The sequence below is a fragment of the Pinus tabuliformis genome, chromosome X (genome assembly GCF_031772625.1).
Source record: "Pinus tabuliformis cultivar Carrire ecotype Pingquan chromosome X, CPIR1, whole genome shotgun sequence".
NCBI classification, from domain to species: Eukaryota; Viridiplantae; Streptophyta; class Pinopsida; order Pinales; family Pinaceae; genus Pinus; species Pinus tabuliformis.
The window spans coordinates 96,656,691-96,676,559 of NC_142308.1; the positions used below are offsets into that span (position 1 = coordinate 96,656,691).

Consider the following 19,869-nt stretch of genomic DNA (forward strand, 5'->3'; position numbering starts at 1 on the left):
GTTCCATGGAATTATTTGAGTACATGTTTTGCAGCAATCCAGTGGGCATGAAAGGGATCAATCATAGATTGACTTAAAGTGTTTACAACAAAGTGAATGTCAGGCCTAGTTTTCACCAAAAACATCAAAGCACTAACGAGCTGTCTATACTCTGTGGGATTTGCCAGACTAGGTCCTACAACTTTGCCAAATAATTTCTTAAAGTTCATTTTTATAGGAGTATGCATTTACTTACATTCTACCATAACAAATATTTCAAGAAGCTTAACAACATATTTTCCTTGAGAAAGATAAACTTCACCAGGTCTTTGCCAGACTTATAGACCTAGAAAGTAATGCATCAAACCAAGCTCTTTCATTTAAAATTCAGAAGCTAACTCCCTCTTACACTGGAGGATAAGAGGTTCTCCTCCTGTCAAGAATAAATCATCAACATACAATACCAAAATCAAAGGTATACCTTGGACTGCCTTGAAGTAGACTTTTGGGTCTGCACTGCTTCTTGTGAAACCAAGCTTTATCAGGTAGTTATTAATGCGAGCATACCAAGATCTTGGAGCTTGCTTAAACCCATGTAAGGCTTTCTTCAGTCTAAACACATGAGTTTCCCTGTCATGCTCTTCAAAGCCTTGTGGCTGTTCCACAAATACCTCTTCTTTGAGGAAGCCATGCAAGAAAGCAATTTTCACATCCATTTGGTGAAGAGTCCATCCTTGGCTAGCAGCTAAGGCAACAATAGATCAAATAGTAGTATATCGAGCTACAGGTTCAAAAATCTCATCATAATCTATTCCCTCTTTCTAAGAGAATCCTCTAGCTACAAATCTAGCCTCATATTTTTCAATACTACTATCTGCACCATGTTTAATCTTTAACAACCATTTGGAAGTGACAACAGATTTACCTTTAGGTCTTGGAACCACTTCCCAGATATCATTTTGGATGATGGAATTATATTATTCAGTCATGCCATCTTTCTAGAATTGTTCTTTTGCAACGTCTTCAAAGGTGCATGGTTTTGTTTGAATGATGTTGCTCATGGCAGCAACATATCCTTGAAACTGACTTGGCTTCTTACTTTTTTTGAATGTTCTTCTTGGGGCAACATGTTGTTCAACATCTTGCAAAGTATATCGCAGCCATAGTGGTCTCTTTTTGGTAGGAGGATCATGTGGTGGAGGATCTAGAGGATCCATGGAACCCATTGGATTATCAACAAGCTCATTCTCAGGTTCCAGTTCAGACTTAGATGCAGGCTCTTTTTCATTGACAACTTGTCTTTCAGCAATGGCAAGAGGAGGAGAGACTTTTGCTTTTCTAAGAGCTGCATCTTCATCAAATGTTACGTCTTTGCTAAACTCTATAGTTCTTTGACCAGGTACATAAATTCTATAAGATTTTGAATTATCACAATAACCAACAAATGTACCTTTCTTACTTGAAGCTTCCAGTTTGTTCTTTTTCTCTTTCGACACATGGAAGTACACAAGAAAACCAAAGATTCTCAAATGACTCACCTCAGGCCTTTTACCAGTGAAGACTTTTTCGGGAGTCTTATTGTCTAATGCCTGATGAGAAGTTCTGTTTTGCACATAAACAATAGTATTTGCAGCTTCTACTCTCATAAACTTTGGTAGCTTTTGATCATGCAACATGGCTCTGACTGCGTCCATAATGGTTCTATTCTTTCTCTCAGCCACAACATTTTGTTGTGGATTGTACGACGCCGTGGTTTCTTTTTTTAGTCTGGCGTCTTTGCAAAGATCATTAAAATCATTGGAGGTGAACTTTCCCCCATTATCAGATCTGAAAGTTTTAATCAACTTTCCAGTTTGATTTCAATCAAAGTCTTGGTAGCTTTTGATCATGCAACATGGCTCTGACTGCTTCCATAATGGTTCTATTCTTTCTCTCAGCCACAACATTTTGTTGTGGATTGTACGACGCCGTGGTTTCTTTTTTTAGTCTGGCGTCTTTGCAAAGATCATTAAAATCATTGGAGGTGAACTTTCCCCCATTATCAGATCTGAAAGTTTTAATCAACTTTCCAATTTGATTTCAATCAAAGTCTTGATTTTCGCACATCCTGAAGATGAACCATCGTTGCTGGTTCGAAACGTCGATGGAAAAGAATCCTTATGCGATGGATCCAGAAGAGAATCTAAACAATGATGTAACTCGCAGAAACCTCAAAGACAAGTCTTGAAATCTCTAAACATGTCAAATGCTTCCCCTTTCTTTTTTCATAAAAAAATATCCACATCTTGCAGGAAAAATCACCAACAAAAATCATGAAACACAAGTAGCCACCAAGAAAAGTAATAGGCATAGGTCCACATAAATCAGAATGTATGAGCTGAAGTATCTGACTAGTTTTTGTTCTGCTTGAAGGGAATGATCCCTTTATATGCTTTCCACTTGCACATCTTGGGCAAACTCTTTCATGATCCATTTTGATCTCAGGCATTCCAGATACTATCTTCCTTGTTGAGAAATCTAGGGCATTAGCATTGGGTGATTTCTCTTAAATTAGTAATTGCTTGTGAATTCTTTTTACTTCATTAGGTTAGAATCTTCTTCTTCTTGGATTATTAGTGTTTTTCTTCATCAAACAATAACCAATGCATGAACATAAATAGGCAAGAGACACGGAATGTAGGCTATCAGCCAGGGCCAAAACCTCTCACTCTTTGAGAGGAAAACCCGCACAAATTCTTCTTATAGAGATTCCAATTGATGAATACCAAGACCAAGACCCTTGACCTATTAGCCACTCCAAGACCAAGACACGAGTCCTCTTCTGCTTCTGTCTTCTAGATTCTTCTTCCACTGCTGAGGCTACATCACTAGAGATCTTCACCGAGATAGCAATCTGAAATTCATCACTGTAATATCACTGTATTGTAAGCATGTCTGAATTGCAACATCATTGAGACTGTGACTTGAGCGAGGTTAGCACTGGATCCTTGATTCAAAACACAGTTTTCTTATCTTCTTGACAATGGCCTCTCCTCAACACCGAGACAGTGTTACTGCACTAGGCTACCCATCCGAAATCCTCAGAGAGAGAGAGACATCCAAGCTCCATTCTGTTGCTATCCATCCGAGATCACAGGGAGATCTGCGAAGGTCTCATTGTTGTTTGTCACAGAAACTTCAGACAATCCGAACTCTTGTCTTTTGTTACCCATCCGAAATCATCGAACTTTTCACTGTAATTATTATGTGAAAAACTCAGAGACAAATCCAAATTTCTGTGTCCTAATGCGAAGTCTGTTCATTGTGATTACCCACCGAAATTGCAGAGGTATCCGAGTTTCTGAACTAAACTTATGCGAAGATCCTAGCTGGGTATATATAGTAGTTTGTCTCCATAATAAGCCGACATGATCTATTGAAGAGATGTGTCCCTTTAACTGTGAGCCGACATGAGTTCTTATTCTTACTTGAAGCCGACATGAAGAGGAGGACTGTGCTTGTCATTGGAGGGCTATTAGACATAGACATAGACTCATATACTTTTTACATATGCTCAAGAAGAGCCCTTCATACATGACATTAATTCTTAATGACAAATCCTAAGGCTCTCAATGGGAGCCATCTAAAATAAAATCACTTGCTCATGAAACCCATGAAGCAAGGTTTACAAAAATAATTTTATTTCCTTTTATTACATCATCACAATTACATGTCATTATGAAGACCGAACCTAGTTACACTTTTCAACATTCCTTACATGAGGTAAGGCTTTGTAGTGTAGGTGAGCGAATCTTCTGTGCCATGGTTCACACTGAAGATCGATATCATGGACCAGTGCATGAATGGGTTTACCATTGAATTTGTAAAGCCCTTCACATCTTGATCCAAAAGTGAAGGCTTCTCTCATACTTGAGTTCAAAGGTCAAGTTAGAACTTTTCCATTAATAAAAGCAACTTTCATTCCTTTATCTTATAGAGAAGATATGGATACAAGATTCTTTTTCAAACCAGGTACATACAAAACTTTTTGTAGAAAAATAGATTTTCCATCATCTAATTGAAATGAAACTGAACCATAACTTTTAACTTGGTGAGTAGAATTATCTCCAAGGATAACATTTAAATTAGTCTCCCTCTCAACTAAATTAGAGAGTGCTTTTTTGTAACTAGTAAAGTGTTTGGAAGCACCACTATCAACTAACCAACTATCAAATGAATCTGTAGAAGAAGAACTAGAAAGAGTAGAAACAAGAAAATATTTTGATTGAGTTTCCACTACATTATTTCTATATCTTGGATTTCTTGTTTTCTTAGGATGACCTTTTCTTTGATTTTCAGAAGAGTCTTTTCTATAATTAGATTTGTTTTTGAATCTAGGTGCTCTTCTTCTTTTTTTATAGTCACGAGCAAAGTGACCATGTTTTTAACAATTAAAGCATCTAACTTTTAGCATGTCTAGATTCCCTTGATTTGATTTGAAAGCAAATTTCTTTTTATTACCTTTCTTTCTCTTATCATAGGCTGAAGATGCAATAGGTAATTTTTCTTCATGATATGAAATTCTCCCTTTGGAGATCATTCCGACCTCCTCTTGGATACATTTTCCTAGGAGTTCATCAAATGTGGGAATAGTGTTGATATCGGTGATGGTGGTGATAAAAGTCTCCTACACAGGAGAAAGGCCTCCAAGCGCAATCAACACCATTTATTTGTCAGATACAACGTCACTAATTGTTGACAGTTGATTCTTGATTTTGGTCATTCTCAGGAAGTATGCTTGAACTGTCTCTCCTTTGTTCATCTTGATGTCCTTCAACTGATTCTTCAAGGCAATAATCTGGTTCAAGTTACTAATTGCAAAGTTCAAACATGCCAATTAGTTTGTCATACATTTATTTAGCTTTTTTCAAACCAAAAACATAAGGAATAAGATGATCACTAAGAGAATCAAGGATAATTTTTGTTGCTTTGATTTCACCCTTTTATGTTTGGATTTGACAACATCACTTGAATTCTTTGGTGGATCAACTATTGTGCTTTCAACATACTCAAGAATTTCGTGTTCTTCAAGAGTGATATCTAGCCTTGCTTTCCATGGACCAAAGTTTGAAGCATCATTCGACTTCTCCTCTAACTTGAAGTAGGACGAAGTCATCTTGATAAAAAAAAGCTCTGGCAGCAAGTGGGGTCTCTTCAGGTGTTCTCTGGTTCTCTTGGACTTGTTAAAATTTGAAAGTTCTATGCAGAAATTTAAAAATTCGTTGCAAAAACTTGAAAGTTCTATGCAGAAAACTGAATGTATTCGCATAAAATTGAATGTACTTTCCAGAAAACTGAATGGAATTGAATGTACTTTGCATGAAGCTGAATGTATTTGCATAAAACTGAATGTAGTTTGTAGAAAGTTGAATGTACTTTGCAGAAAATTGAATGTACTTTGTAGAAAATCGAAGGTTCTATGTTGTTACAATTACTAAGAATGCAAATTTCTTCTTCACAACTTATTAGATCAACAATTGTACATAGAACATAAACTTAAGGATCAAATGAAGACAATCAAACACAAATATGAGACACTGAAAGTTAGGTCCAATGACCAGGGCCAAACCCACAAGGGGAATACCCAAATGATTATTCTTCTATTAGATTTCTTCAATTGTTCAGCAGAGTACACAAAGACAGAGAGAGAATGAGAATGAATGAAGTCATCAATGTCCGATCAACTTGCAGCTAAAGTGGTCTTGCTCTTTGCTTGAAGATTTCCTCATTCTCTTGATCAGATCTTGTCCTTCACACTTGCTCTAGCTATTCCCTTGCTCTTACTCTTCACTTGCTCTCACACTTTTTTTGTACACGCTTAACTCTAACTCTCTTTCCTCATAATGAACATGTTTCTCTCAACTCTCACTTGCTTTTTGCTTAAATAGATGAGAAAAGAGAAGAGTTACAAAATGAATTCATTCCTGGAGTCAATAATAGGAGAATTGAATTCCATGAGGGAGGAGTTACTTGAGGAGAAGTGTAACTCATCCCAAGAATAAAGAGAGATGTACACTTGTCTTGAGGAGTTACAATTTGAATTAGGGGGAGAGAGAGAGTTAAACTTAGATATGAGAGAATATTTGATGAGAGTTACAAATCGAATTGAATGAGGGAGTTACAAGTGCATTTAATGGGGAGTTACAAGTGCATTTAATGAAGAGTTACACTTTTGTTATACATTGAATTAGTGAGAGAGAGTTACATTCTCTTAAGTGTGGAGTTACTAGTTTATTCCAAGAGAGAGGTTCGATTTTTCAAGTAAGAGATTCTCAATTTAATTTACTTATTCCATGAGAGAATTCGTTTTTATTAATCCATTAAAGGTGAATGATTTTAGACTATTTTATAAATAATAGTATCATAATAATAATAATACTGTAAGGATAAAATATTAATTCTTGACTTGTATAATAACGATTGATTTGATTTTAAAGTGGATATCATATGCTGAGATTATTTTTGATCATTCAAACATGACTTTCTATTTTTGGAAAGTTACTTCCAAATTGAGATGTGACTTACTATTTTTGGAAAGTCATATTAGAATTGTTAGAAATGAAATTTTATTATAGGTGGTTCAAATAGAACTGAAAAATATGATTTCTTCCAAGAGAAATTCATTCATGAGTTGCCAAATTTTAACAAATGTAGACCTCTTCATCAATCGTTCCATTTAGAAAAGTTGTCTTTACGTCCATTTGATGTATGTTCCATCCCATAGTAGCTGCAACGGAGATGAGAGATCTAATTGTTGTGTACTTGGCTGTTGGAGAAAAAGTTTTCTCATAATCAATTCCTTCCTGTTGAGAGAATCCTCTATCCACAAATCTTGCCTTATGTTTATTAGTACTCCCATCAGTTGCATGCTTGATTTTGTACACCCAATTGGAAGTCACAACTAATTTGTCCTTTGATATAGGAACAATTTCCCAAACATCATTCTTCATTATTGATCGATATTCTTCTAACATTGCATTCTTCCATACTTGATGTTCAATTGCCTTTTCGTAAGAGGTAGGTTCTGGTTCAATGAGTTTTGTCATATATGCTGCATAACTTGAATATCTCTTGGGTCTCTTGCTTTCTTTGAATGTTCCTTTTGTTGCTACATGTCCTTCGACTTCTTGTAGAGTTGATCTTAACCAAACTGATCTTTTTGAGTTTCTGGAATGATGACAGGTTGTATAGTTTCACTTGGTCCGTCTGGTTCTTCATGATGATAAATTGTAGGTTTTGGAGGATTTTCTTGCTCTGAATTCTCTCAATTGGCAAAGATAAGTCCTTCTTCATCAAAGTCAATGGGGATATCCTTGGACTTCTTGTATGCAACACTTTTATCGAATGTGACATCTCTGCTTACTTCAATACGCCGTTCTTGTTTGATGTAGATTCTATATGCTTTGGATGAGGTGCTGTTACCAACAAAGATTCGTTTCAAACTTGCAGGGTCCAATTTCTTCTTCTCGTCCTTGGGAATATGAATGTATATAGGAAAATTCCGGGGTGATCAACATTAGCCTTCTTTCCTGTAAATGATTTTTCTCGGGTCATGTTGTCAAGAATTCTGTTTGGACTTCTATTTTAGATGGAAACTACTGTCATTGAGGCTTCTCCCCATAAGAATTTGGGAAGGTCTTGGCCATGTAGCATGCCTTTTACACATTCTTCAATAGATCAATTATTCCTTTCGAATACTCCATTTTGTTGAGGATTTTAAGGGACTATTAGCTCCCTCTTAATCTCAACTTCTTTGCAAAAAGCCACAAGTTCTTTAGATGCATATTCTCCTCCATTATCTGATCTCAGGGTCTTGATCTTCTTTTCTGTCATATTCTCCACTTTTGCCTTTAACTTTTGGAATTTTTTGAATACTTCATCTTTAGACTTCAAGAAATATATCCAAGTCTTTCTGGAATGATCATCTATAAATGCTACATAATATTGATGACCACCAAGTGATTTTTCTGACATGGGCACACAAACATCAGAGTGAATTAGGTCCAAGATTTCCTTGGATCTTGAGTCACTACTAGGAAAAGGTTTCTTCACATTTTTGCCAAGGTCACACCCTTTACAAACTCCTTCATGCTCTTCCTTTAAATGGGGTATCCCTATAACCATTTGACTCAGGGATGGCAATATTTTGTAATGGAGATGGCCATATCTTCTATGCCATGACTCACAAGGATTGATGTCCAAGTGTACTAAAGCTTGAGGAGGAGGATTTAGAAATTTATACAACCTCCCCTCACGAATCTGAATAGACCTTGCATTTTCTATACTAGATCCCTTTGCCCAAACAATTACTTTGCCATCAATAAATACTACCTTGTCTCTCTTCTCTTTTAAAAAAGAAATAGAAAGCAAATTCTTTTGCAAACCTAGAACATAAAGGATGTTGAGATGAATGTTCCGATCAGATTCTAGCTCTATGGAGGTAGATCCAATCACTTTGACCGAATAGCTATTTTTGTCTCCAAGTCTGACTTGGTGAGAACAACTTCCTTTAGAGAAGGTGTTGAGATGTCCACATTCACCTGTAATATGTCTTGAAGCTCTATTATTGATTTTCCACGTGCTTTCATCTTCAAATGAACTTGTGAGTGCAAAGTAGAGACTTCCATCCTTGATTTCTTTATATAGATTAGAGATAAAGTTGGTGATGTATCCTTTGATGGATTCAAAGAGACTCCTTAGAGTCTTGAGACCTTCGTTCATGTACCTTACCATTGAAAAGAGAGAGAAAAGATAGTGCTACAAAGATGTCCCCAAATTGTGATCTTTAAGCTTCCTTCTTTCATCTTAGCTTTGATACCATTTGAGAAACCAAGTGCTAGATAGTTTAATGCTTGATTCCTCTTTCTTCATAATTACTTGTGAATGTTAGTTGTCTTGTTATTAATATTATGTTCTCTTTATCAACAATTATACAAAACTTAAAGAGACAAAGAACACCAAAAATTAGGCTCCAAGTCAGGGCAAAACCCCTCAAGGGGAAAACCCAACAATCCTTTTCTTATAGATTCAGATGAAAATGAGATATCCAATAACCCAAGACCAAGACCAAGACTACCACAATGATCCAAGTCAACCCTCTTCCAAGTCTCCTTCAATCAAGTTAAAGTTAACAAAAATCAACGTTGGTCAAACTCTCCGAAATCTCTCGCCCAATCGCAGAAAATTTCGGTCCCATAATAATGGCCAAATTTTGGCCTTGTAAGAACATTGGAAAAACTATAGAAACTTCGCACATGTGAGTAGAGCTAAGGCAAAAAACTTGTCTTCTATCTCTTTTGACTTTCTTCTCTCCTTTGACTTTGACTGATTTTTCTTCTTGTTCTTGCACAAAAATCGATGTGATGTGTGAGTGAATGAATGAGCTTCCAAGAAGTCGAGTTGACTTTTATTTGTAGCTGTCTAGGAGGGTCAAATAACTGCCACACAGGCTGACTTGTCCAACGAGGGCCGACTTGGTCTTGTGTTGACTATTTGACTCAAAATAAAAATTATTTTTTCTTTGCTTACACAAAGTCGAAATGGGACTTGACTCAAATACATTTCTTTTGAATCTTAATAAATCCTTTTTGACTCAATTGACTATATAAGCATGAAAAACATGCTTTTGACCAAAATAAAATAAAATAATGATGAATATAGTAAATATATCAATGATAAAAATTACATTTTATTACATTATGAAGACCGACACTAGTTACATTTTTCAACACATTTGGTGTTTTGAGAACATGCAAACTGATGTATGGTTTGGCATCGTTGAATTAGTCTTAATGGTATTTATCGATCTCCCCGAGGGGAAGGTTGAGAAGAGATCCAAAATTTCACCCTTTAATTGTGTGGAGCATTATAAACCTCCACCTATCGCTTCTGGATCCACATGAAAGTATGAGGTGATTGTCTTGGTCATCCTTGTGTGGGGCATGTTGCGTAGGTGTTGAGATTTGTGGCTGAAAATATCCTTGTTGAAGAGTGTTAAGCATCTCTAGTCCTTGTACTTGAAGAAGGTAGAGAGAGAGCCTCTTGAATCTTGATATAGACAATGATAACATCCTCTGATCTCATAGTATACGAGGCACCTCAAAATGATGCACGTCTCTATCTCTGCCTCCTGCAAGTGACACCATTTGCAAACTCTATCTTGTCGTGGTATATGGTGGTCCTTCTCTATTTGGAGTCTATCAGAACCAACACGAAATTGTCCTAACAGGATTCTATGGAAATGCATCCAATGTCAGTGTGTGCAAGGGGAGTGGACTATGATGCCATCCTGTAGCTTCATAAAGTGCTCTAGCTAAAAGGACATGTGCGAGCCCAAGCTCATTAGAGGCGAAGTCCAAGTGACTTGAATGTACAATCTATAGATATCCTCTGAGCTCCCTAATGGCCTGGTTTAGTAATTGTCGAGTCGGCAAGAGATGGCTCAACGCATCAAGCGAGAAACTGAATGGGGGAAGTTGCTTTGGGGAGATAGTTAACGATTGGAGAACTTGATAAGCACTTTTGAGAACCAACCTTGAGCCTGTCCTAACGAGGGGGGATTTGAGATAAGAGCCTCAGATGAGAAAAGAGCAAGATATGGATACCTCTCTCTCTCCCAGTGTTTGAGTCTATGAAAGATTGGACTCTATGAAGGAAAGAAACCAAATAGAAAATGATTTTGAGGCAAAATGGGTGGACATCGAGATCTTATTGAATAATGGGTTGTGGAATTGTTCACTTACAATGGATGATGCGTTTGAGAAACAGGGTCTGAACTCTCTCTAGGTTGGCCCAATTTGTCTACAACAAGCTCAGTCCCCAGACTTGAAATTCATCAAGAACTGTGGGTCTAATAAGTGCCTCCATGAGTTGAAGTTTGGACGAGATGTCTTGAAATTGACTCTGAAAACACTGTCTCTCAATGAGGGCTAGGGAATCATATCTTTTACTAAGCCGAGGCTGGAGTGCTTGTTACATACCAAAATGAGGTCTTGTGAACTGTGCCCCCATGTAGGTGTAAGCAGTGGTGATATCAATTTCAACGCTCCGATAGTAGAAATGTCAGTTTGTAAGAGATTTATTTGATGCATTGAAGACCTAAACCTTGGTTTTACCTAGGTTGACCGTTAACTCTTGAAGATCACAAAAGCTGGACAGTGCATCGATTTGTCTTTGTAATTACCATTGTGGGCCATGTTGCCGGTGTCACTGGGCCACCCTGGGCCATGCTGCCAGTGTCACTGGGCCACCTTGGGCCATGCTGCCATTGTCACTGTGCCACCCTGGGCCAAGCTGCTGGTGTTATGCCAACACTGTCAATAGTAAGGTCTCAGTCTCAATTGACAATTGTCATGAATATGTTGTTACATATCACTATCATGAATATGTTCTACCATCATAAATGACTTATAATATTAGTACTATCTATGTCGTATCTGTCACATTACGTTACTGCTAACATCATATAAATACTACCATGGACTGTTTACATAGGAGTGATGCCATAAGACTGACAAATGTAAGAGCGATGCCATAAACTGTTTACGTATATACAGGGAGCGACAATGCCATACAATGTGACATATATACAAAGAGTAACTATGCCATACGACGCTGCAGTAACGATGCCATACATATATATACAGAGAGCAACGATGCCATACAGAACCAGAGTGGCGATGCCATATATAATTGAGTCAATGCCATACATACCATCATAGTGGACGTGGTGCGAATTAGACCATACCAATTATGCCAGTACGAGAGTATAGACCTGCGAGAGCATAGAAGCGAAAGTATAGTCCTGTAGCGTGAGTATAGTTCTGAATGAGAGCAAGAGTCTAATATGATCAAGAGCGCGTGTATAATTTTGAATGAGAACAAGAGTCAAATCTGATCAAGAGCGAGAGTATAATCTAATAGCCAATGAGAGATATCCTGTAGCCAATGCCCTTGCGTTGGTCTTTCCACATAAGATTCTATTCAATCTGTCCAGTGGGAGTCACAAAGCCATTTACCTCAAAAGTCCGAGATCCGTGTTACAAATGAAGGAGGGTTAGATCCAATTTATAGTTGCTTCCAAATGAATAGTCATGACTATGGGGCCATGTCGACATGAAGCGACATGAAGCTTTTTGAACTTAACCTTGAATTCTTTGGTGGGAAACTTTAAATTAAATAATTGTTAAAATATAAATGCCTTTATAATTATTTTCCCAAATAAATTTGTGTCATTAATAATGATGATCTCTTTATCAAATAATAGTATCTATTCTTCCTGTTGAATTCTTTTTGACCAATTTATAATTCTTCCTTAGGGCTTAAGGGATTTGGGGACTTAGGAAATTCGTCCTGCAGCTACTAAATTTGAACACAAAGACATAAGAATTTACCGCGTGAGCAAAAGCCAAACATGAACTCTACCCCCTATTAGTATGGCCATCACCCTGGTTCTTAGGGCCCCTATGAGTGCTCCTTGCATGATGAAGAAACCCATGATTGTCCCAACCTTTGGTGGACGATGAACTACCCAATCTTAAGGGGGTAATCTCTGCTATATCATATGCATCATCCCCTGGAGCCCCGAGCAGTAAAAGAAAGAAAAATCAATAAAAGGAAAAAGGAATATGAAGAAGGGTGGAAAAACAAATTCCGGGGTAACTCATGTACCATGATTTCTCCCTCTTACTTTCATGTACCCGTGGTGTGGGCTTCCTTCATTATAGCTTCCCTTTTACCATGGCATGTGGCTTGGGGTCTTTCCTTTTGACCCCGCTCCGTTCCATCATCACTTCACATGACACCTGCCATTTGATGGATGTACCATGGACCTGTCACTCCCTTAGAGGTTGAAACCACCTAATAGGGTCTTTTATTAACCTCTCTTGTCGAGCAAGGTAACACCTGTACTTTCTAAAGCCCATTTGGAAGGGCATGCCACTATGAAGTGTCCAATTTTGCCCCTGATTAGCAAGCTTATTTACTCAATTGCACTAATGGATTGTTGTATTGGAAGGTGAGGAGACACATTGGATCTTATACAGGATTGCAGGTGGGTCTTCATCTTGGATTGGGACTGAAGAGTACATCCATTGTCAGTACATACTGGGAAAGTTTAATTTTGGTTTAATTTTTGTAAGAATACTTATAATATTCCAGATAATATAGCATTAGTATAGAGAGCTAGCACAGTAAAAGAAAAAAATCGACAGAGATTTTTCAATTTTCTCTCACATGAAAATTTTGGAACCTAATTTATACCCCGAGTTTGAATCGAGTCATTTTTGTAATGGCAGCATGACTCACCTTTTCCTGTAATATAAGATAAATGATAATTTATGAGGAGGGGACATGCTGTAACTTTATGTATCTAAGCATCCATAATATAAACAATTACGTCTGTAATATAAACAATCAGAAGTAGTTTTCATACATCCACTTAATGTTTACAGTGTTTGCATTATGTCTGGAAAACTTAGTCTGTTTAAGTTGCCTCTTTGAATATTTCCACTGGAAAACTATAAGCAATTAATCCACAGCTTAGGTTTTCTATAGTTAAAATATCTTTGCTTCTTACTCAACTGTTCAGCTTCTTTAGAGACTTGAGACTCGAGAGGTTAATTGTGACTTACTGGCCAAGAGGTTCATTCATGTGTCTTCTAAGTTGATGGTCCTTTATATGGAGAATATAAATTAACAGGAGGCCCTTCAATATGTAACCATAGATCTAATATTGTCATTGTGCTTATATTCTTTACAGCTCAAGTGATGGTTTGGGATGTATCTAATTTGTTTCTTTCTGTTAGGGTTTCAATCAATTCCTCTGTCAATAAAATCTTCACTACATACTCTAGATGTGCTTTTTGTTGTGTTTTTTGGGGAATAAGCTAACAAAGTAATGTGATGCATGAAGTGTTCCATATCGTCCACACGAGAAACATTTGATGGCTTTTAATACAGTTTGTCAGATATCATTATCTATGAATTGCTTGGGCATGGACTTGATTCCACCACCATTCAACTTGCTTTTGTTCCATATTTGGGTGTGTTTCAGAATCTAACTATTGAGAGATTGGTTGTGCTGCAGGTTTAGCTGTATCTGAATTCCATGTCAGTGTGCCAAATTCTATCATGTCAAAAAATATGTAGTAAGTTTGAAGTTGTTGCTTTGTTTGTGTCTAAAGATAGCCCATTAAATGGCCAGAGTACTAGGTTTAGCACAGCGGCAAAAGGATGCAAGGAAAATGGGTTCTGCATCTGTCACAATCAAAAGTCAGAATGCTAGAAGTAAAGGCTTGTTAAATGAAAAGCAGAATGTCAGAAGTAAAGGCTTGTTCAATGAAAAGCAGAGTGTCAGAAGTAAAGGCAATGAAAAGCAGAATGCCAGAAGTAAAGGCTTGTTTAATGAAAAGCAGGACGTTAATGAAAAGAAGAATGTCGGAAGCAGAATGGGTTCTGCATCTGTCACAATCAAAAGTCAGAATGCCAGAAGTAAAGGCTTGTTAAATGAAAAGCAGAACGTCAGAAGTAAAGGCTTGTTCAATGAAAAGCAGAGTGTCAGAACTAGAAGTAAAGGCAATGAAAAGCAGACTGCCAGAAGTAAAGGCTTGTTTAATGAAAAGCAGGACGTTAATGAAAAGAAGAATGTCAGAAGCAGAGGCTTGCTTAGCGAAAAGAAAAATGGAAAGGCAAAAGTGGTTTCTAAGGGGGAATCTAGATTGGCAAGACAGGATAATGGGAAAATACAGGGGACTGTCAGGGCCGAAACTTTACATGCAGATAGGAAGAAATCATGTAAGGTAGGAGCAGCACTGAGCAATAAAATAGAGCTAAAATCCAAATGCAAAAATCGGGCAAATGATGAATTTTTGATAGCTGAAGAGGAAAAAAAGCCTCGAAAGAAGTACATGAAACTAGATCCAAATGACATCACAAACAAACGGCTTGACGATGATACTCCGAAACGTGAACAGGGTAAGCCTAAACCACCGTCTGCTTCTTTGCCTTAACAATTGCTAAATGACTTGGTAAGCTGCATCTTCAACATTTATTATAAAATGTTTCTTACAAGAAAGCTATTGGGCAGAGCTTCTGAAATTTGAAATGTTTCCTACATGTGTTGTAATGATGATTTTGCTGTTATGGCATTGTTCATATGGATGAAAGTTCATAGAGTTGGTTAAAAAGTTCACATATTTAAAGAAGTATAGTATATAATTAGCATCACGTTCATATCTGTGTCAACTGATACAGTGCATCTTTTTATTCTTCATGTACATGGAGTGCTACAAATTCTCATGTTTGAGGAGATAATATGTCTAATTGTTTTTCTATTCTGTGTATATGGATTGATACAAATCCCCATGTTTAGGAGCTAATCTCTCTGGTCAGCAAGGCTGTCTAAAACTTTAGTGAGAGTATGGAGCTTTGCAATGTCAAGTGTAATTTTTTCATTTTTTGCTAGGTAACATATCCTGGGAGAAACCGCCTAGGCACTTCCCCTCATTCCGAGGATGGTACTTGTTGACCACTAAAGTTGCACTTGAAGACTCCATGCCCAAGGATATTTCAAATCTTTCGTACACTTATGAAGTTAAATTTCATCAGGGCTTCTAAGCCCTTTTTCTTCTCTTCTTCTTCATTGTACTCGGATATCGTAGCCCTGTGGGGACTTTGCTATCGAGTGAGTTCACTCTAGGGAGTTTGTTTCACTCAATTGATTATTTGTGCTTTTCAGCGCTTAATAATTAATTCAGTTTTTTCTCCTAGATTTACCCCAGAGCTAGTGTGTGGCTTGATGGTAAGGCCTTAGGTAAATCCTAGTGTCTAGAGTCAATGTGTATTACCATGTTAGATCACTTGTGAAATTTCGTGGAATTTGACTAGGTCTAAGTAGGATTTTTAATAATTAAAAAATTAGCACAAAACATGTTTTTTTAATTATTTTTCATACATTGATATAAATAAACGGTCTTAGGAAATGTCTGGGGTGTGTGATTACTCAAAATTCATCCTCAGAGGCCTAACATTATCTAAAACACACTTTGAGGGGTGAAAAATCACTTTTACGCCCAAAAAACCCACTTTCCTAAGTCTAGGAGAAAATGTGGTAATAAATAGTCCATAAAATAAATGAATGGAGAAAAATAAATATACCCACATGCCAACTGAGGTGGAAATGACTCGGAACAACACTCAAGTCATCAAGCCAAGTTAAAGTGACAACTTGGAGGTTGAGTGGGCACCCACATGGCACAAGGAATAAAGTCACATGGAAAAATCAATTGGTGGGCCAGATTAGGCACGACTTAGCAATTCAACTTTCACTTGGGAGACCAATGCATTGTGAAGATCATATCAAATATTTGATTTGAGATTTTTGTGGAACATTGTCCCCACTAAAGTCCACCAACTTCTCCCTTGTATGTAGCGCTTGAAGGAAGCATCTATGCATAGCCTAAATGCAACACCCATAGCATCTTACACAGTTTTGAGGAGTAGATTTGGGAGCGACTTGCAGTGGTGTAATTCATGGGTTTTCGCTGGAGATATCCATGGGAATATGCTGCCATCTCCACCTACAACACTCTTCACTTGGCACAACAACAAGGGAAAACGAATTTGTCATATGGGATTGAAGGGAAAATGCTGCCACATCTCAAATTTGACCTCTGCACTTGAAATTCGAATTTCCCTTGAGATTTCCACCATTCTCCACTTGGCATCGAGGTTTCACATTGGGATTTTCTCCCATTCTCTTATTTAAATGAGCCATGGGCTCTATTGTAATCATCTTGGAACGAGCTATTGTGCTTGGGGAGACTCTACTGCAATTTGTATTCACTTCTTTCATGCTATAATAAAAGACTTTGGGGTTCAATCTTGTGTTGGTGTTCTCCTTCTATGATTGTAAGGTGATATTACTTCAAACTCTATGCTTCATTTTCTACATGGATTCTAGATTGTGTTAGCTTTCACATTGCCATTTTTTGGATTAATGTATGTAAGTTACCTTGCATAATTTTTGGATTAGAGAAATACTCTAGGAAGAGGAGCACTAGAAGATTCTCGATTGAATCTCTAGCCTTCTGCTCCATTATACAATCTAATCCCTTATGAGTGCTAAAATCTTTTCAAAGTGTGTAGAAATCTAATGATTTGTTGAAGGCGTTTGAGCGTGGTGTAACTCTTCATTTAGACGAACCCACTCTCAAAGACAAGAGTAGAAGGACCTGTTACCGCTCAAACTAGTAGGGGACCTAAGGGGGATTCCTAAAGGGAAAATGCTAGACCAAGGGAACCAAATGGAGGCTTAGCCCACTGTCAGCTTAGCTAAGTCACCCTTCTATTTATTGACTTTCACCGATGGGAGGAGACCCGGTATATTATGGAGATACCGATGAAGGATAAATCAATGAATGGATGTGGAGTGACCCAAATAATTCCCTTTCTAGAAGAGGTTGAGAGCTTGCTTGCTTTCTAAGCAAGGTAAGAGCTCCCCAATCCCTGAAATCTTGATTGAAACTGGTATCCCAGATGGTTCTTGAAGAATTGTCTTTTTAGGGAATGGGACCACATGGGACCAAGTGGACCCAGTCTAGGTCAAGAGGAAGGAGTTTAGCAACCAATGATGTCCTTAGCCTAGACAATGTAGGGGAAAGGATCAAAGAAAGAATATTCACTTAAAGGTGTTAAATTGATCCAGGAAGGTAATAGCCTTTGGGGATGCGAGGGCAAGGTTTGATCTCAGAGCTAGGGCTTGGCTTTTCCACATTTGGAGGACTTGAGGAAACGCCAACCCCGGAGGGGCTAGGAGATCGAACTTTTTGGAGGGCTAGTTCATCAGGAAAACGATGCCCTAGGTGACCCAATTTGGCTAGACCTAGGAAAAGGTGAAATAAGTTGGTTTAAGGTGACCACCTTTTGGTAGATCAGTGCCTTAGTCTTGGGAGAATGGAGTCTGTGATGAATATGAGTGAGGACCTTTGGTTCTTGGTCAAGGAGACCTCAAGACCACTTCGCTAGCCTTCTATGTCGAGAGAAGCAATCTTGCAGTGTTTATACTTCGATGTGCAAAAGGAGATGGATTATCAAGGTCAATTCGTTGAGAGAATTACCCCTAGGAGATTTCGTTCACATTACATGGCCCATACATTGAGAGATACTACAATAGAGACAAAATTCCACAATTTAAGCAGTAAATGCATGCAACAATTAGCCCTAAGAATAGCGAAAATCCGAGTCCAATGTATATGACAAAGTAAAACAAGAATAACATTAAAAGCATGTACTTACATGTTTTTAGAATATATCCAACCATCCACAATTGACAAGAGAGAAGCTCCATGATAAGATAGATCAATATCCACACATCAAATTCATCCATACAGCGCCAATTCATCCTCTAGAAAAAGTGCGAAATTCTTAAGAGAGAGAAAAGATCCAATCGAAAGTGATGATGAGATAATGAACTCATCTCACTTGTATTTATACACTAATGAGGAGTTCAAATTAGCCTCCTTGGCCTACATAATCCTCAAAAATAAAATAATGTTCTAATAATCTAACTTTTGGTGACAAGCCCACCAAAGTAGCTCATAAATGAAAGAATAAGCCTCTCAAGAGGTCAAATAATAATTTATGCATGTCGTAGGGTCCTCTAAGAGGCCTAATGAGGTCCATGGGTGCCAAAATGAAGAGTAGGACCTTCAAAAGTGACGGGCAAGGGGTTGGCCCCTTGTTCTCTAAACAATAAACCTATGGTGCTCTCAATGGGTGTGGGGGCACAACAATAACCTCATGGGTCTCCAAATGAGTCGAAGATGCTTGTAGATTGTCTGCAAGGGCTCTGATGATGATGTAGGGGATGCCACATCATCCTACAAGTCCTAGGTTAGCTGCCAAGTGCATGATACATCTGTGGGGCTGACTGGGCAAAATGAACTAGGTGCATCTTCCTCGTCCAATGGGAGTATCTCAAGCATCTCTGACCATCCTCGGGGATCCATGGAGTGTTGTCTACTACTGTGGAGGCCTATGGCTCTCAACACACACTCTACATGTGCCAATGTAGCCCTCTAAAGGATTAGGACCCCGTATAGGGAGACCAAACCCAAGATGGAGACCATCTGCAATCCTGCATAAGATCCAATGCGTCCCCTAGCCTTCCAGTACAACAAGTCATTAGAGAAATCGAGTAAATGAACTTACCAATCATGGGCCACAGACGGGGACTTCATAATGGCCTTCCCTTCCATAATGGACTTCGGATGTGCCAATGTCTCCTAAATTCCAAATGTGGTTAACCAAGTCTCCCATTAGGTGGTTTCTACTTCTAAAGGGGATAATATGTTCAAAGTACATCCTTCAAGAAGTGGTGGCATGCGATAGATAGGTGAATGAAGTACGGGATGAGAAGGTGTAGCCCTGGGTCACATCCTAGGGTACACAGGGAGCTAATAAGAGGGTATCACACGCTTGGGTTTATAATATATAGGAGGGAGCAATCGTGGTACATGAGGTGCCCCAGCTTTGATTTTTCCACCCTTCTTTATATGCTTTTTGCCTTTTTATGATTTTCTTTGATTAACTGCTCGGGGCTCAAGGGGTGAGAGCATGATGCATAAGATATAGCAGTGAATACCCCCTTTTAAGGTAGGGCGACTTATTGCCCACTAGGGGTTGGGACAATCATGGGTTCCTATATGATGAAGGAGGTTCATAGAACATGTAGGAACTAGGGTGATGGCCCTGATGGTGGGGTAGAGCTCATGTATTGGCTTTTGCCCACATGCTAAATGTGTTTGTCCTGACCATCTTTTGCATTTTGTGGTTCATTTTCCTGTTGAATGT

The 19,869-nt window shown here is 38.1% G+C and overlaps 1 protein-coding gene across 2 annotated transcripts in view; it reads left to right on the forward strand.

Annotated features, from left to right (window-relative positions):
• LOC149138578 (P-loop containing nucleoside triphosphate hydrolases superfamily protein) overlaps positions 1-19,869 on the forward strand; it is a 295,440-nt gene that overhangs the window by 42,493 nt on the left and 233,078 nt on the right. For both annotated transcript variants that reach the window (XM_089448493.1, XM_089448494.1), the window contains exon 2: positions 14,105-14,991. In XM_089448493.1, coding sequence (XP_089304619.1) covers positions 14,214-14,991 — 778 coding nt within the window. In that variant the 5' untranslated portion in view covers positions 14,105-14,213. The remainder of the gene's footprint in view (positions 1-14,104; positions 14,992-19,869) is intronic.